Source organism: Bombyx mori, chromosome 25 (assembly GCF_030269925.1).
Source record: "Bombyx mori chromosome 25, ASM3026992v2".
NCBI lineage: Eukaryota > Metazoa > Arthropoda > Insecta > Lepidoptera > Bombycidae > Bombyx > Bombyx mori.
The window spans coordinates 5,415,588-5,433,590 of record NC_085131.1 but is presented as its reverse complement, the minus strand read 5'-3'; the positions used below and the strand labels follow the sequence as shown (position 1 = coordinate 5,433,590).

General features: G+C 35.4%; 4 protein-coding genes across 5 annotated transcripts in view; 2 read left to right on the top strand and 2 right to left on the bottom strand.

Annotated features, from left to right (window-relative positions):
- Window positions 1-3,490, bottom strand: part of LOC101741242 (L-threonine ammonia-lyase) — a 66,989-nt gene extending 63,499 nt beyond the window's left edge. The window contains exon 1 of one of the 2 annotated variants that reach the window (XM_062676077.1): window positions 3,436-3,490. The gene's annotated coding sequence lies outside the window, so the exon portion shown is untranslated. The other variant, XM_012688982.3, reaches the window with a different exon arrangement.
- LOC119630553 (uncharacterized) lies at window positions 2,381-3,312 on the bottom strand. The gene is made up of 2 exons (XM_038020357.2): window positions 3,036-3,312; window positions 2,381-2,575 (listed from the first exon to the last, which is right to left on the bottom strand). The coding sequence occupies exons 1-2, from the start codon at window positions 3,214-3,216 to the stop codon at window positions 2,436-2,438; spliced, it is 321 nt and encodes a 106-aa protein (XP_037876285.1). The 5' UTR covers window positions 3,217-3,312; the 3' UTR covers window positions 2,381-2,435.
- LOC101744012 (L-threonine ammonia-lyase) lies at window positions 3,412-11,950 on the top strand. The gene is made up of 10 exons (XM_038020356.2): window positions 3,412-3,531; window positions 3,632-3,742; window positions 4,062-4,132; window positions 4,238-4,525; window positions 5,461-5,623; window positions 5,899-6,054; window positions 6,295-6,431; window positions 7,776-7,875; window positions 9,746-9,871; window positions 11,131-11,950. The coding sequence occupies exons 1-10, from the start codon at window positions 3,517-3,519 to the stop codon at window positions 11,278-11,280; spliced, it is 1,317 nt and encodes a 438-aa protein (XP_037876284.1). The 5' UTR covers window positions 3,412-3,516; the 3' UTR covers window positions 11,281-11,950.
- A 938-nt stretch (window positions 11,951-12,888) lies between these two features.
- Window positions 12,889-13,782, top strand: LOC134201453 (uncharacterized). Its single transcript, XM_062676221.1, has one exon. The coding sequence runs from the start codon at window positions 12,889-12,891 to the stop codon at window positions 13,780-13,782; it is 894 nt and encodes a 297-aa protein (XP_062532205.1).
- The last annotated feature ends 4,221 nt before the right edge of the window (window positions 13,783-18,003 follow it).

Genomic DNA, 18,003 nt, shown 5'->3' with positions numbered 1-18,003 from the left:
TTATATATACATTATATTATGGAGGTTATTAAATATTATATATATTATATTCTTAAAAAATGGTAAATGAAGAATAATAGAAGAGGTGTCCCTTAATGGGTACCTATAACAAGCCGAAACGAGGCATTAGTATGTTAAAATGTATTTATATGTATATATGGGCGCAAACGCCACTGTTGGCAATAATTAACATAATAATATATAGTTTAGTTTATTCTATGTTAATATTTATTTATTATTAGCAACAAAACTGTTATTCTACCATATTTAATAATTAGCAGACACTGTTTTGATGTGAAAATGTTCAGAAGATGTTTAATGTTTATATTATTGTTTAAAAACACAAATGACTGTATAAATGATTAAATATGAATAAAGCATAAATATTAATAATAATTTATATTATAATTAACAGTACTAATAATTTAATTAAGTATTGTAATTGTTATGCAATGATGTTGTTGGCGCCATCTATTATTAGGCTGGATAATAACAATGTTAGTTAATATTACTTAAAAGTAATTCATGTAAAATAAATTAAATGTGAGTCATGTAAAATCACTAAAATATGTATTTTGAATATTAAGCTATGTTTTGTGAATTGTTTCGCAGTAATTACATTTGTTTGTATAAAAGAAGTTGTAGTTGCTATAACCAACACAAAATGGCTAATTGTGTAAAAACCACTGAATAACTCAGGCGTGGCTTTTTGTTGTAAACAATAGTAATGTTAAAGTTTTATAGAATTGTATTGTATTTTCATTGTAAAAGAACTTATGTGTGTAAATCCTGGCTTAACGCTGACATATACATAGGTGGTTACATATATGTATGTTTTGCTTGTAAACTTAAATTTATAAATCTTTCTTCTTTTCCTTTGTTCACTTTCTATTTATGTGATTTGATGTAGAAGCTTGTTTGGTTAGGTTTTATACTATTAATGAGTGAGTTATTATTGAATTATTGAGTAAGAACAAAAAAAAAACTTGTTCTATTACTTTTATTGAAGTTTTTTTTATTTTTTTATTCCTACCTAAGCTGATAGACTTGAGAGGCTATATCAGCGTCGCCTTAACTAGTAGGTGAGCTCACGGGGTTCAAGTCTGATGACGTTGCTAACACGAACCCTAGCAAGAGCCGTGCTTCGCAGAATCTACCACCGGATCGAAAACGCGACCCACTGAGAAGATCCGGCGAGAAACTCAGTGGGCTGTGTCTGAGGGTTAATTTACTCGTCGAGCCCTTCGTCGCAAGCGACGGGTTCGACGAGAACGATGACCGGTTATTGAAGATTTTTTTTATGTTATGATGAGTGGGCGACCTCAGCCCACCTGGTGTTAATTGGTTACTGGAGCCCATAGACATCTACAACGTAAATGCAGCACACAACTTGAGACACAAGTTCTAAGGTCTCAGTATAGTTACAACGGCTGCCCCACCCTTCAAACAGAAACGCATTACTGCTTCACGGCGGAAATAGGCAGGGCGGTGGTACCTACTCGTGCGGACTCACAAGAGGTCCTACCACCAGTAAAAGTATTTAAGAGTATTACCGTAATTTAAAATCACAATTATAAAATTAGATAATAAGTATTAAAGAAAAATTTAGAAAAGATTTATCCTATGAAGACTTGTGCACGGCCTTAAGAGTGACTATACTATTTCCATTTCTTTATCTTCTCGATGACAGCTCCTGTGGAAACTTGAACGAACGTTTTTAACAGTAAATTAATAAAAATATGACGCTTACGCACGTATAAGGTCACAGGAGAGTCGGACAAATGGATAGGCATGGAGCTATTGATAAACGTAACACACGATAATAGACCCGCTATTTTTTTTTTCAAAGTGTAAGAAACTAAACTATTGGCGGATAGTTTTGTACAAATTTATTAACTAATATTACTTTTCATTATAAGATGTAATTATATTATGTTGATTATATAATTAATTATAGTAATTATATTATTTATTTTAATCAAAATCTGATAAATCGTCACTATCATTCGATGAGCTCTCCCCAAAATTTATTATAAGTTTCTGTACTTCTATATTATCGAATGCCGCATGAATTTCCCAATCCAACGCTATAATGTTTTTGGTTCTTCTCACAATTTTTTCCCAGTGTTCTACGCTTACTTCGGCACATGTATATTTCACTATATCTAACATCTTGTTTGCCGTAAAAGGAGGACGGGTACTGTTTCGAGTGGCGTGTCCTTTGATTTGTGCCCATATTGCTTGCATCATGCTTTGGTCTGGCTTTGGCTCTTAGTCGCCTTCTACGACACCCATGAGCTAAGTTTGGGTTGGGGGTATTCTTAGGCGCCCACCACACGCAATAAAGATAACGCCCAATAAGAGAACAAAAACGCAAAAATAAAACAAAATACATATATTAATAACAAGACCAGTAGACTAGAAAACTGTTTATTTTACATTTGTGACTCCATCGCTTCGTAATGCGACAGTTCATCGTCTGTGACCGAGGGCCGGAATGATACAACGCCCTCCCATAGTTCACTTACCCCTATAACGATGGAGTCGGGACTCAGTTCGCTTTCCTTTAACGTTCCTGAAAATAATTAATAATATACATTATTTATGAATTCATATTATATATTTAGGTATTGTAGGTATTGGCTATATTGTTAAAATCATTTAAGAAGGTAGAACGGTTTTAAATGGTTTAAGTTTTAATTTATTGTACAATTATACAATTTATAGTGAGTCTCTATCTTTAAAAATAGAGTATCGCCTAAATACACTAAATCTAACCTTTTCAATCATGACACCTCTACCATAATGAGTGAGAAATAAAATTGAAATTTTATGATATTAATGTTACCTATTCTTTTGATTCGAGTTTCTGATACTCTTTTAACATAAAATACTGTTAGTGTCATTTAATAAGTCTTAGTTTGGGTTATGATTATTGGTGGAATAGATGTCATACTTTTGTTAAAAAATAATTTAATTAGTTAATTCTTGAATTTTCTTTTGAATAAAAAAATTAATACTTATTTAGTTCGTACCATTGTGTAGCTTAGCAACGAGTGCTCTCACGGCCGCTGACCGTGCAGTAGAGACAACCTGCAGTAAGTCAGCGCCGGTGCACTTGTCGGGTAGTGCCTCTGCGACGGCTTCCAAATTTACTTCAGGTCTTAGTTTGTACCTGAAAGTAGAGTGAGCCTTGTACGTATGTGCATAAGTCATTCGTGAGCTCGAGGTAAGAACGTATTTGATTAGAAAAAAATTCCCGTGCCGGGATTTGAACAGCGATATAATCGCATCGTTGAATGTGCGTCTCTCTGCGAAGTATTTTATGCAGAGATCCCGTAATAATCTTCTTTCTATACATAAAAGGTATTGTCATTAGCGACAAACCACAATGTTTAAATTGTTTACAAGGTAAACGTCATTGTAATGTTACATTAGATTTTTATTACGAAAAAAAATTTCATGTTTTAACAAAATCCTACAGATTGATTTCCTCACCCTTTGACCAGTATCGTTATGTCTCGCCGGCACGTGAGTATATGTACCTTTATTTGTCTTACATACATAATAATACGTTAATCCTATTTTCAACATTATATACCTGATTGTTTCCATCCTAATACACAATCAGGAAGATTTTGATGAATTCTGTGACCCGGAGAATCCTAGACCAATCAAATATGATGAAGTAAAAGATGCATTGGAACGTTTAAGTCCGTTTATTACAAAAACCCCATGTATGGTAAGTGCCTTGACTATTTAAAGGCTAATTTAGTTCACAAGCTCAAGGAATAAAGTTGAATATCCATTATTATTTTTTGCATAGTTAGCAAATCACGGCCCTACTAGTGTTAAATGCTTCGGGGCCTATTGGTAAACATATTAAATATTGTACCTTATTTATCTTATGTTACGAATGTCCCATAGACCAAACTGGAACTATTTAAATATATATATGTGCATAGAAATGATATTAAAGTAGTTTCTAGAAAGATTATACTCGTAAAACTACAAACACATACCTACATTTATTTTTCATAGCTTTTTTTGACTTTTTTCAGCCATCTCATCACCAACGTGAATTTACTATGAAATTATATTACAAGATTGAGTCAATGCAGATAACGGGAAGGTACCTAATCAATTAGTGTTACACATATATACTATGTTTTCGAACTTAATTTGAATTATTTACCATTTTTGATCTCGTTAACAAAAAAAAACCATTTTATTTCAGTTTTAAAGAGAGGGGTTCACTAAACGTTTTGCAACTGTTACCATTAGATAAAAAGAAGATCGGCGTCGTGATAGCTTCAATAGGCAATGACGCCATTGGTATATGTCACTACGGCGCCAAGCTCGGCATTCCAGTGATTGTCGTGGTGCCTGTGACAATTCCCATATGTAAACTGCAAAACTGTTACAGTCTCGGCGCAAAAGTTATCCTAGAAGGAAGCAACTTGACGGAATCTCAAAGATTTGCGAGATCGTTGGCGAAAGATAAAGGACTTACGTATATTAACGCGTAAAACAATTTTACATTTTTTTAGACAACCTCTAAACTATTTCGTGATTAAGATTCTAGCATGATAATGGCGAAGAAAACTGTTAGAGAAGTTTTAAGTACCTATATCAGCAGGCTATCTGGTGCTACTAACTTGTCTTGCGTCCACTAAAATGGATTTGTTTAACATATGCTAAAATAGCAATTATTTTATGAATTCGAGTATTCAGAAATAACTGTAATTTTATTCCCTAAAGAGGGTCAACATTTTACGCGTCCAGAATTTGCGGTCGTGGAAGGCGAGCCAATTTGTGGCGAACGAGCGATTGCCAATTTCTTCGACTTTATTGACAGACACTCTGAATATACCTAATTTTAGTAAAACCAAAATGATTTCAGTAAGTATAGTAACAGATCGGCGATATCTCCGACCAGTAGATTATTTACTTTTCGGCTTCGAAAACGATTCAAATACGCCCTGTGTACCTACTACTTACCTAATACTCGTAGTTTCTGTCACTATTTGTATTAAGGATTTGGTTTTGTAGAAGATCTAACGTCTAATTATTTGTTGATCCCAAATAAGTTATATTAACTACTTTTGCCCACAACTCCGTCCGCGTGGAATAGTTACTTTGGCATAACGCAAAATTTTACCCCCCCTTCATTTACGTAGAAAGTGAAAATATTTTTGTATTATACAGTATTAAGGAGCCATTTAAACCCCTATTTTGAAACATTCTTCATTGGTGCTCCACTTGTATTGGTCTTACCGTGATGTTATAGCCTTCCTCAATGAATGGAGTAACTAACACTGAATTTTTTTTTAAATCTGACCAATAGTTCCTGAGATTAGCGCATTCAAACAAACATACTCTTCAGCTTTATAATATTAATTAACTATACATTTATATTCTCTGTACAATTAATTGTATTATTTGTTTATTATTTCATAGACGCGACCATCCTCACATCCTTATGGGTTACGGTACATTAGCACTGGAAATTTTGGAACAAATTCCGCTTGTTGAAGCAGTTATTGTTCCAGTCGGCAGCGGTGGTCTGATCGCGGCAGTTGCCGCCGTTATCAAACATATTAAACCAAATTGCCTAGTTTATGTTAGTTAATTCTCAGTTATTTACAAATTCACATGATTCTTTTAAGCTTTTGTGGCTTTGGCACGCTGTGGTTTAATGGGGCCTTACCACAATTGTCACATTTCTAGGACATCAAAATATCGAGAAATCGTGAACTATAAAAATAATCGTAAGAGCCCGTTAAATAATAGTGTGTATAAAATTCACTTTAACTTTGAAATGACTATTATAACCAAGTCTTTTATGATGACATTTGAGTTATTGCTTATAAATGATTAACACAATAAAATCCGTAGGGAGTGCAATCAGAAAACATACCGGCTTTCTTTAAATCTTTGGAAATGGACAAGCCGATACAAGTGCCAATGCAAGATAATATGGCAGATGCAATATCTGTGCCAAATGTCGGTGTCAATGCATTCCATACTGCAAAAACTCTGGTAGACAAAATGGTAGGTCAATAAGGTTCAGAATTGTGTTAACTTAAAAAAAAACTATATGCCTGATCAGTAAAATTCTTGCAAAATATAACTGTGTTGAGGTTTATGAGCTCATACGGTAAGATCACTATTATTATTTTTGTTATTAGCTTATGGTATCCTATGTGCGATGACCTAGGGCTGAACATCAAGTGCACTGACCTCGTCTATCAAAACGCTGTTTTAATAACGTTTTTTTTTTTTGCATTTAAGCTATTGGTAAACCAGGACTGGATAGCTCGATCAATTCTGCATTTAATTGAGAAAGAAAGATTTGTAATAGAAGGAGCAGGAGCTTGTCCGCTCGCTGCGATTCTTGGGAATCTCGTTCCTGAGCTCAAAACAAAGTAGTTAGTACCTACTTATATCTAATCGATTGGTTAAATTGTATATTATATTAATAAACTAACTGACCCGGCAGACTTCGTAGTTCCTCAAAATAAATCCGTCCGACGAGGGACACATCAAAGGAAATACAAAATTGTTATTTTTATTTAATACCGAGCATTTTCATATTTATCTACCTTTTAAACCTTCTCTGGACTTCCACAAATAATTCAAGACCAAAATTAGCCGAATCTGTTCAGCCGTTCTCGAGTTTTAGCGAGACTAACGAACAGCAATTCATTTTTATATATATAGAAATTCTGACAATGTATAGCTGATGACATACACAAGCTCGTTTAGGATGTTTGAGAACCACAAATTACAAAATATATTAGCGAAGTTACAACGTAATCGCATACGTTCGAACTAACAAAACGTGAACAAACAAAGCCACGAATAACATTATACCTACCTCAATGGCGGATCCAGGGGGGGGGTCATGGGGGTCATGACCACCCCCTGAGCTGGTTCCAGGACTTAGGTGGACCACTAATTGAATATAATGATTTTATTTATATATTTTGTCACCATACAGATTTTATGTAACTACATACCTTTAATATTTAATTAATTTAATATAATATAATTACTTTGTATAATGGCATACGTTTGAGAACGAACGCATCTAAATTTGACTATGTGACCCCCTCCTGGTGCCAAAGCTGGATCCGCCCTTGACCTACCTATACGAACTATTTTTCGATTTTATATTCGCAAAATTATCGAAAAAGGAACCAAAATGGAAATTTTCAAATTACTTTTGACGATTTAACCTCGGATCTATTACAGTAATACAGGGTCATACGTGACCTCAAAAACTGGAAATTATTCGAAACGTCCGAGATAAAATAATGACAATAAAAAACGCAAGATTAAATTCTTTACGAGTATATCGACGCTTGAAAGGCAAACGTGAAACGACAGTAGATTAATTTAAAGTTGAAATACCTGAAAAAAATTATAAAATATTTTAACGAATCTAGCTGTAAGATTGAAATGATTTTAATAGACCTAGAAATATATATATTTTTGCGCATCGAATATTGTTATTGCCTATCATTTATGTAGGTACAAAGCAGTTATTGTCGCTTAGTCACGTTTGCCTTTCAAGCGTCGAATTATATATTATAGAGATTATATTCTTTAAAACAGTTTTAATTCTATCAACGACTCGCAGAATCCAAAGAAAATCTCATATGGAAATTATTTTAATAATTACTAAATAAGTGATTTATCATGGCCAATGTGTTAATGCTAATTTTAAAAGGAAATACAAGATAATCGTACACTTTTTTCAATATTTTCAGTGTGGTCGCCATTCTCAGCGGGGGCAATATTGATTACACTTCTCTGATACGGTCCTTACAAAGAGGACTATCTGTAATTGGAAGGCTAGTCAGATTTAGCGTAAGACTTAAAATTTACTATAGCAGTTCCTATAAAAATTCATGTCTTCTTCTGTAGAGTTACATATTGAATGGTATAAAATTTTAAATATTAAATGAATATGAAGCGAATCTAGGCATTAAAGGTGTCAAAAATTATTACACTCTGTCTCAAACATAGGCTTTAAACTTCGATCAATTAACTATTGTTACTTAGAGTACTAGACAGAGATCATGAACAAAAACACGTCGCTAACGTAGCATCGATAGCTTAAACAGACTTACAAAACTAGAATTAATTGACACAGTTTTAAAAAACGTCAATTGTTCCAATTGGTTTTCAACTTGGACGCCCAAATATAATATGGTTATACTGGTTTGTGTATAAAGTATTTTCTAAAATTATACTCTCGCGAATTACAACTACACTTGATGAAAACCAACCAAAGGAACAAGCCGGCTTTAGAAGCAAATTTTCAACGATAGATCACATACACGTTGTAAGACAAATCATACAAAAATACAAAGAATACAATAAATCCTTTTATATAGGATTCGTTGATTTTAATAAAGCCTTCGATTCTCTAGAACATTCATTTATTTGGCAAGCACTACAGAGTCAAGGAGTGGAGGCCAAATTCATAAAAATTCTTCAAAACATATATTGTGGAAGTGTAGCACAAGTGCGGCTTGAAAAAACTGGTAGACAATTCCCAATAGAACGAGGGGTTCGTCAAGGAGACCCTATATCGCCTAAGCTATTTACAGCTGTTTTGGAGAACATATTCCGGCATATAAATTGGGAAAAAAATGGCATTAACATAAACGGTGAAAATCTCAACCATTTAAGATTTGCGGACGATCTGGTCCTCTTTTCTGAATGCCCGGAAAAACTGCAGCATATGCTACAAGAACTGTCAGATCAAAGTGCAAAAGCAGGGCTATCGATGAATACCGCTAAGACCAAAATTATGATCAATTCTACGAAGACCTATAATATCACCGTTAACAATGAAAAAATCGAATATGTAGAAGAGTATGTTTACCTGGGGCAGTTAATATCGCCAAGTGACACTATGCAAAAAGAGATCGATCGGAGAATAGCCAATACTTGGAAGAGATACTGGTCCCTCAGTGAAATAATGAAAAATAAAGATATGCCTATGAAAGACAAACGAAAAGTATACAATACGTGCATTCTACCATGCCTGATCTATGGATGCCAGACATGGGCATTGACAAAAAAACAATTAAATAAAATAAACATATGTCAGAACAATATAGAAAGAAGTATCACTGGAATTAAGAGAAAAGATAAAATTAGACTAACATACGTAAAAAATATAACAAAATTAAAAAGCGTCGAAAAGGTACATAAAATGCAAAAGTGGAGATGGGCAGGACATATGTTAAGAGAGACACAAGAAAAGTGGACAAAGAATGTAACGGAATGGTACCCAAGAGATGGCCATAGAAGTAAAGGCAGAAAAAATCAAAGATGGGAAGATGATTTCAAAAGAATAGCTGGCGGAGAGTGGCTGAGAAAGTCAAAGGACAGGACCTTGTGGAAAACATTAGAGGAGGCCTATGTCGAGAGACAAGCTGTTTCCTAGCATTAAAATATATATATATAATATTTAGATATAAGCATTGTAAATTTTTTAACAGCAATAAAGGCTTATTATTATTATTATTATTATATACTGGTTTGTGCTTATGACCTTGTGTCACCATTGCGACAGGTACTAAGCATTATTGAAGGCTTAAACGGAAAGCCATCAGCTATGAAATAAATTATTATTTTGTATAATTTTGAGATATTTGATACCATCAATAACTTTTAAAAAAGTAGTTTTGCATTGTCATTTCTGTCAGATGTCTTGCTGTCACAGGTTGGCGTTAAAGATGATCCAAAAGCTTACAGTCAATTGCTATCGCTAATAGCCAACGGAGGGTATAACGTGGTTCATCAGTTCCAAGATCGAATTTGGGTGGAAGGCAGCGACTATACCATCGAGGTATTTATATTTAGGGTTCCGTATCCAAATTAATGAAGTAACCCTTTTATCTTCCATGTGTCCGATAATTTTACGCAGAAACTATTGGCAATAAGGTTATATATAAATTTAGGTGGAAAATTTAGGTATATATCGAGATTGTAGAACTCTTAAAGTTACATAAACAAATTTTTGAACAATGGTATTTAGAATCAAACAATAAATAAAATGTATCTCTATCTCTCTATCAGCCCTCTAAACATTTACACTAAATGTAAAACCTGGATTTAAGATGCACGTATATTCATCTAGCGCTTGAGAGTAAATTTCTATGTCAATGATGCCTAACACTTACTGGCCTTTACTGGTGGTAGGACCTCTTGGGAGTCTGCACGGGTAGGTACCACCACCCCGCCTATTTCCGCCGTGAAGCAGTAATGCGTTTCGGTTCGAAGGGTGGGGTAGCCGTTGTAACTATACTGAGACCTTAGAACTTATATCTCGAGGTGGGTGGCGCATTTACGTTGTAGATGTCTATGGGCTCCAGTAACCACTTAACATCAGGTGGGCTGTGAGCTCGTCCATCCATCTAAGCAATAAAAAAAAAAAAAAAAAAAACACTGAAACCCGCCACATAATTTTTTTTTAATCCTATGGTTGGACGAGCTCACAGCCCACCTGGTGTTAAGTGGTTACTGGAGCCCATAGACATCCACAACGTAAATGCGCCACGCACCCTGAGATATAAGTTCTAAGGTCTCAAGTATAGTTACAACGGCTGCCCCACCCTTCAAATCGAAACGCATTACTGCTTCACGGCACAAATAGGTCACACTCAAAAGAGGTCCTATCACCAGTAATTGCGCAAATGCGTTAATCCCATTTTAAGCACTGCCCTGTCCTTTTCTACTGCAAATCAGTCTTGCATTCCTGTTTGAAAGTTGGGATAGCCAGCCATAATGTAGTTTTATCTGAGCAATATTTTTTTAGCAAATTAGCAGTTCGTTTCCTCGTATCTCAAGTTGATTCGTGTCTTAAGTGTCTCGGTGGCGCCATTTACGTTATGCAATAAACATATATTTAAACGTATATTATTATAATAAATATGTATAGGTACCAATCTCCCGTTCCCACAGTACAGGGTGTCTTAGTATGGGGCCAAATGACCGTACGATTTCCACTCATATTTCCAGGACGACTTACAAACACAAGAGATGATTTAAGCTTGAGGTCGCTGAAGGTTTATTGGAATATATGTTTTATTTCATTCACATTTACAGATCAAATTAGTTTGTGAAACTAGAAATCTAGAACATGCCTTAGAACTGAAAAGGATAATAGAGAGGGCGTATCCTTACTCCTCCGAGTTCGAGACTGAACCTTTTAATGACAAAAGAATGTGCCCGTGCTACGGTCGAGTCGCTACGTAAAGCTGAGATTCTAAACAAATTTTATTATTTTCAATAACTATCTTTTTCTTTTAACAATTACTCATATTTTTATTATCGCATTGTTTTCATTTCGGATGTAATAAATTCAATATTCATCTGATAACAACAAAGGTTAACGGTAATTTTGATATTTTAGTTTCATTTGTGTAAATTATACATTATGTAACGATTAGCCTTAACAAATACATTAAACTTGGACATAATTTATGTATATCACGTTTCTCCATGGGACTATTTTAATGAAGTAAAATTAAATGTAATCTGCATAAAGAAAACATTTTTATTAATTTTTTTAAACATTACAACAACGCTTTTATCCAAATTACATTTTAACTCTTTAATAAATATTATCACACCACTGTATAATACAAAAAAAAAATGTTTTAATTATAATTTTTATCCATAAAACTGGCCATTTTGATATCCCTTTTGCTCAATCCATTTACGTCATGTGAAGAAAGTGTCACCTAAAACAAGACATGCATTACAGGCATTTTAATAACACAACAAATGTACATACATAGTATTTACATCACTTGTAGAGCACGTTGCTTTTTTTTCTTGCTTTGATTGGTGAATGAGCTCACAGCCCAACTGGTGTTTACTGGTGGTTACTCCAGTAACCCAAGTGGTTACTGGAGCCCATAAACACCCACAACGTAAATGCGCCACCCACCTTGAGATATAAGTTCTAAGGTCTCAAGTATAATTAAAACGGCTGCCCCACCCTTCAAACCGAAACGCATTACTGCTTCACGGCAGAAACAGGCAGGGTGGTGGTACCCACCCGCGCGGACTCACAAGAGGTCCTAGCACCACTCAAGGGCGGATCCAACTTTGGTGCCAGGAGGGGGTCACATAGTCATGGTCAAGTCAAGAACTTATAATTTAATTTTGATAACAATAGATACAAGTTAAAAATAGGTATTTTATTAATGTACGTAAATACTGCACTTAAAAATATTTATTCTTTATTGTACACTTGAAAAACTTAACACATAATAACTTGTACATAAACACGTACATATTGTCATCTTCTCTTGAAGACATCCAGAGAAGCACTATCACGCCCGGAATGAGGCAGATTATTTAATTCCATAACCGTGGTCCTAAAATCATTATGTTCAATATGTGGTCCACCTAGGTCCTGGAACCAGCTCAGGGGGGGGTCATGACCCCCATGACCCACCCCCTGGATCCGCCCTTGGCACCACTAAGGAATTGAGAAGTTTCCTTATTTTACACCGTAGTAGCTGTACACCATTTTATTTTCCTACACGGATCTCTAATTTCTAACCCAAGTAATAGGTAAGTTAAATTATAGGCCCGCACGGAATGGAACGACCATTTTCCCCCAAATCAATTCAGAATTAATAATAACAATAACTGGGAACTAATCGCGCACGGTCACGGATTTTCTGGGATTCTTTGTGTTACCGAAGACCGACATGCATACGTATACACGTTTAAATATAAAGGGTCTTTCAAATAGGGCAGGTCGATGTTGACAGTTTGTGGCGGCCATGTTGTTTTGGTGGCATCTGTCAGATGCGCTGTTAATTCTTCTGTTACTGATGCCAAATCACCATGGCAAGTTACACGATTGAGCAGCACGTCCAGATGATAAAATTTTATTATCAAAATGAGTGTTCATTAGTACAAACGTTGCGCGCATTACGTCTATTTTACGGCAGACGCGGTGGCCCTTCAAAGTCGACTCTCCAACGTTTGGTGACCAAATTCGAGACGACTGGTTCGGTAAACAACCAACCAACACTCTTACGTCAAAGGAACGCCAGATCGGCCGAGAATATCGCTGCTGTCCGTGAGAGTATGCAGGAGACTCCGAGGCAGTCGATTTCTCGCCGTGCACAAGAACTCGGCCTTTCGCAGACTTTAAGTTGGCGAATTTTGCATCAGGACTTAAGCCTACACCCGTACAAGACCCAACTGACCCAGGAGCTTAAAGTGAATGACCATAGACAACGCCGTTTGTTCGCTGACTGGGCTACAGAACGTTTGGAAGAGGACCCCGATTTTGGCCGAAAAATCATCTTTAGCGACGAAGCGCACTTTTGGATGAATGGTTTTGTTAATAAGCAAAATTGCCGTATATGGGAGGACCACAACCCACATGAGGTTCACCAGGTGGTAATACATCCACAAAAAGTTACTGTTTGGTGCGAATTTTGGGCCAGCGGCGTCATCGGTCCGTACTTCTTCGAAAACGATGATGGCGAGGGCATTACTGTCAACGGCGAGCGCTGCAGATCAATGATTAACAGTTTCTTTTGGCCTGAATTGAACAATATGGATGTGGATAACACGTGGTTCCAACAAGACGGCGCTGCGTGCCACACAGCGAGCGACACAGTGGCTATTCTGCATGAACGGTTCGAGAGTAGGATTATCTCTCGCAGAGGTGACGTGAATTGGCCACCGAGATCATGCGATTTGACCCCGCTAGACCTTTTCTTGTGAGGTTTTCTCAAGTCGCAGGTCTATGCCAATAATCCGCAATCAACCGATGCCCTTAAAAGAAAACATAACGCAAGCCATCGCTAAAATTCAGCCGGATCTATGCAGTAGAGTAATAAAAAATTTGACCTCTCGGATTCGTGCCACCGTTCTAAGCCGCAGTGGACATTTAGCCGATGTCATATCTCATAAATAATGGCATAATTGGGCCATTCAAATAAATAAATAAATTCTTTAATATCTCACATACAGCTTGTTTTATTTAATTTCAACATCGACCCGTCCTTGTTGAAAAACCTTTATATATACACAAAACAATAATAATGACCCAGACAAAGGGCAAACAAACTTGTTCATCACACGAATGTTTGCCCGGTGGGGGAATCCAATCCACGACTCCCGGCGCAACAGTCCGAGGTGCTAACTACACCATCACTGAGTCAGCCAAAAATATTTTCTATCTGAAGTTTACGATAGCAGTTAGGTATGTGCAACATAAAATCTGATAAATCTCAATATAGAACGGTTTTTCGTAAACTTTAGCAGACTTATAAAATAATCAGATTTTTCTCGTCCTTAATAGATAATATCAATTTACTAGGTATGTTTATTTTTCAACAAAACTATAATTACAAATTGGGATTTTTCCATTTAGATGATAATATTTTATGTTGATTTTCTGTTAGAGATTGTCATTATTAAACTTAAACGGATTTTTCTTGTTTTTAGGCTTAAATAATTCACGTTAACACTTCACGTTGGGTTTTTAGTCAAGTATGTATGATTAGGAACCGGAAGCAGAATACATGCTCGTTATTATTTTAAAATGGTGTATAGTTTATTCACAGTAATATAGTGTATATGAAGTGCAACTAGGTATGCTTTGATTAAGTTCATCCATGTTTTGAGTATTATTTGCATTTTATTCCCCTTTCCTAGGTTATTAGTATCAGTTTTTATTTTTTGAGATGATTAACACTCGCTTCGAAATATAAAAATAAGCCTAGTATGTACCAAGAGTACGTGGAAATAACGATTTAGTTAAACATTTCGAACGTACTTGCAACTTGTTGTATACATTGAACCACTCAGGATGATGATCCATTTTCTCAGCTAGCAGCGCGACCCTGGTCATGAATCCAAAAGCTTCATTAAAATTTTTGAACTGAAATTCCTTTTCTATGGCGTCTCTGTTGCTTTGAATTTTCCAACCAGATTATTTATTATTAGCAACAAAACTGTTATTCTACCATATTTAATAATTAGCAGACACTGTTTTGATGTGAAAATGTTCAGAAGATGTTTAATGTTTATATTATTGTTTAAAAACACAAATGACTGTATAAATGATTAAATATGAATAAAGCATAAATATTAATAATAATTTATATTATAATTAACAGTACTAATAATTTAATTAAGTATTGTAATTGTTATGCAATGATGTTGTTGGCGCCATCTATTATTAGGCTGGATAATAACAATGTTAGTTAATATTACTTAAAAGTAATTCATGTAAAATAAATTAAATGTGAGTCATGTAAAATCACTAAAATATGTATTTTGAATATTAAGCTATGTTTTGTGAATTGTTTCGCAGTAATTACATTTGTTTGTATAAAAGAAGTTGTAGTTGCTATAACCAACACAAAATGGCTAATTGTGTAAAAACCACTGAATAACTCAGGCGTGGCTTTTTGTTGTAAACAATAGTAATGTTAAAGTTTTATAGAATTGTATTGTATTTTCATTGTAAAAGAACTTATGTGTGTAAATCCTGGCTTAACGCTGACATATACATAGGTGGTTACATATATGTATGTTTTGCTTGTAAACTTAAATTTATAAATCTTTCTTCTTTTCCTTTGTTCACTTTCTATTTATGTGATTTGATGTAGAAGCTTGTTTGGTTAGGTTTTATACTATTAATGAGTGAGTTATTATTGAATTATTGAGTAAGAACAAAAAAAAAACTTGTTCTATTACTTTTATTGAAGTTTTTTTTATTTTTTTATTCCTACCTAAGCTGATAGACTTGAGAGGCTATATCAGCGTCGCCTTAACTAGTAGGTGAGCTCACGGGGTTCAAGTCTGATGACGTTGCTAACACGAACCCTAGCAAGAGCCGTGCTTCGCAGAATCTACCACCGGATCGAAAACGCGACCCACTGAGAAGATCCGGCGAGAAACTCAGTGGGCTGTGTCTGAGGGTTAATTTACTCGTCGAGCCCTTCGTCGCAAGCGACGGGTTCGACGAGAACGATGACCGGTTATTGAAGATTTTTTTTATGTTATGATGAGTGGGCGACCTCAGCCCACCTGGTGTTAATTGGTTACTGGAGCCCATAGACATCTACAACGTAAATGCAGCACACAACTTGAGACACAAGTTCTAAGGTCTCAGTATAGTTACAACGGCTGCCCCACCCTTCAAACAGAAACGCATTACTGCTTCACGGCGGAAATAGGCAGGGCGGTGGTACCTACTCGTGCGGACTCACAAGAGGTCCTACCACCAGTAAAAGTATTTAAGAGTATTACCGTAATTTAAAATCACAATTATAAAATTAGATAATAAGTATTAAAGAAAAATTTAGAAAAGATTTATCCTATGAAGACTTGTGCACGGCCTTAAGAGTGACTATACTATTTCCATTTCTTTATCTTCTCGATGACAGCTCCTGTGGAAACTTGAACGAACGTTTTTAACAGTAAATTAATAAAAATATGACGCTTACGCACGTATAAGGTCACAGGAGAGTCGGACAAATGGATAGGCATGGAGCTATTGATAAACGTAACACACGATAATAGACCCGCTATTTTTTTTTTCAAAGTGTAAGAAACTAAACTATTGGCGGATAGTTTTGTACAAATTTATTAACTAACTAGCTGACCCGGCAAACGTTGTGTTGCCTTAAATAAGATTTCTAGGGAAATTCTAGTCTAATATATAAAATTCTCAAAAACCTCATTCAACCACATAATATAGTAAGCGGCACGTAAGTTGGCAAGGTTTTGGTGCAGTGGGGGTAATGTCGCGCATAGTGTACATTGCAACAAAAAATGGTCACTTTTATTGCCCGCATATAATATATTATTATGTTAATGTTATTTTATTAAATTTTTTATTTGCCATAATTTATTTTTAAGCCTGTGTGTTTAGAAGAAAGTTAAAGAAAAGAGAGGAATTCGTGAAGTGTATTAGGTGTTATAAATAAAATACAATTAAAAGTTAAAAAGTTTATTTAACAAAATATACTTAATATTAAAAAATATGTCGCCGTCGTCACTATCATTTTCTAATAGTGCTACCCCTTGGATTAAATTTATGGTAGGACCTGAGCTGGTGGAAGGAGTTGGCTCCTCATCGTCGACATAACGAAGAGTCGCTGTCGTCACTGGCGTAAATAATAAAATGCTCAGTGACCGAATCGACTATAATTATGGTCATTGGTATTTGGTCCTGGCATTGCAAACAAATTTAAAACAATAACACTCGTAACAAAAACTAAATTTAAAATAATAGTAACAACTCGTAACAAAAACTCAATATAAACAAACTTCCTACAACTTTAGTAGGCACATGTGTAACCGGGAGCGAACGGAACGTGGACGCGGTGCGGGAGGGGAGAGTCGACTGACTCACCAATCGTGCGCTCGGAACGGTGCTACGTCTTTCCCCGCGTCCCGCTTGACAACCAAAGAGACCTAAAAAATGACTTCTGCGCATCTAGCGACTCTTGCCAAGTTACGTGCTGGGGACTATACCTCATTATAACCAAAAAAAAAATTATAAAAAAAAAATGTTTGGGGTGAACAACCCTTATCACTTAGGGGTATGAAATATAGATAGTAGCCGATTCTCAGACCTACTGAACATACTATTGATACACAAATAAAACCAAAGAAACATGGCTGAAAAAATGTATACTGAGTAAGACAGGAGACCGGCTTCGTCCTCATCCCTACTACGTGATGTTTGCTGGATGAGTGGTGACACCTGGCGGGGATAACTGATCATTTGATAGTTGATCAGTAGTCGACCGGCGAGGGCAGGAAATCAAATTGAATTAAAAAAAAATCATAATTAAAGGAACTTGAAATTATAAACTCTGAATAAGAATTTATCATACTACAATTATAATATTTGATTGCCATCTTGCAACCTTATTGCGGATCTGTGCATAGAAAATAAAAAATAAAAATCGGGATGGAAAAATA

What these genes read in the sequence shown, in the direction of transcription:
- LOC119630553 (XM_038020357.2), bottom strand. Translation starts at nt 3,216, where the DNA reads ATGACTTATGCACATACGTACAAGGCTCACTCTACTTTCAGGTACAAA. An exon ending in CGTTGCTAAGCTACACAATG is followed by an intron (nt 2,576 to 3,035) that starts GTACGAACTAAA and finishes AATTATTTTCAG; the next exon opens with GAACGTTAAAGGAAAGCGAA.
- LOC101744012 (XM_038020356.2), top strand. An exon ending in GGACTTACGTATATTAACGC is followed by an intron (nt 4,526 to 5,460) that starts GTAAAACAATTT and finishes ATTATTTCATAG; the next exon opens with ACGCGACCATCCTCACATCC. An exon ending in CCTGAGCTCAAAACAAAGTA is followed by an intron (nt 6,432 to 7,775) that starts GTTAGTACCTAC and finishes CAATATTTTCAG; the next exon opens with TGTGGTCGCCATTCTCAGCG.
- LOC134201453 (XM_062676221.1), top strand. Translation starts at nt 12,889, where the DNA reads ATGGCAAGTTACACGATTGAGCAGCACGTCCAGATGATAAAATTTTAT.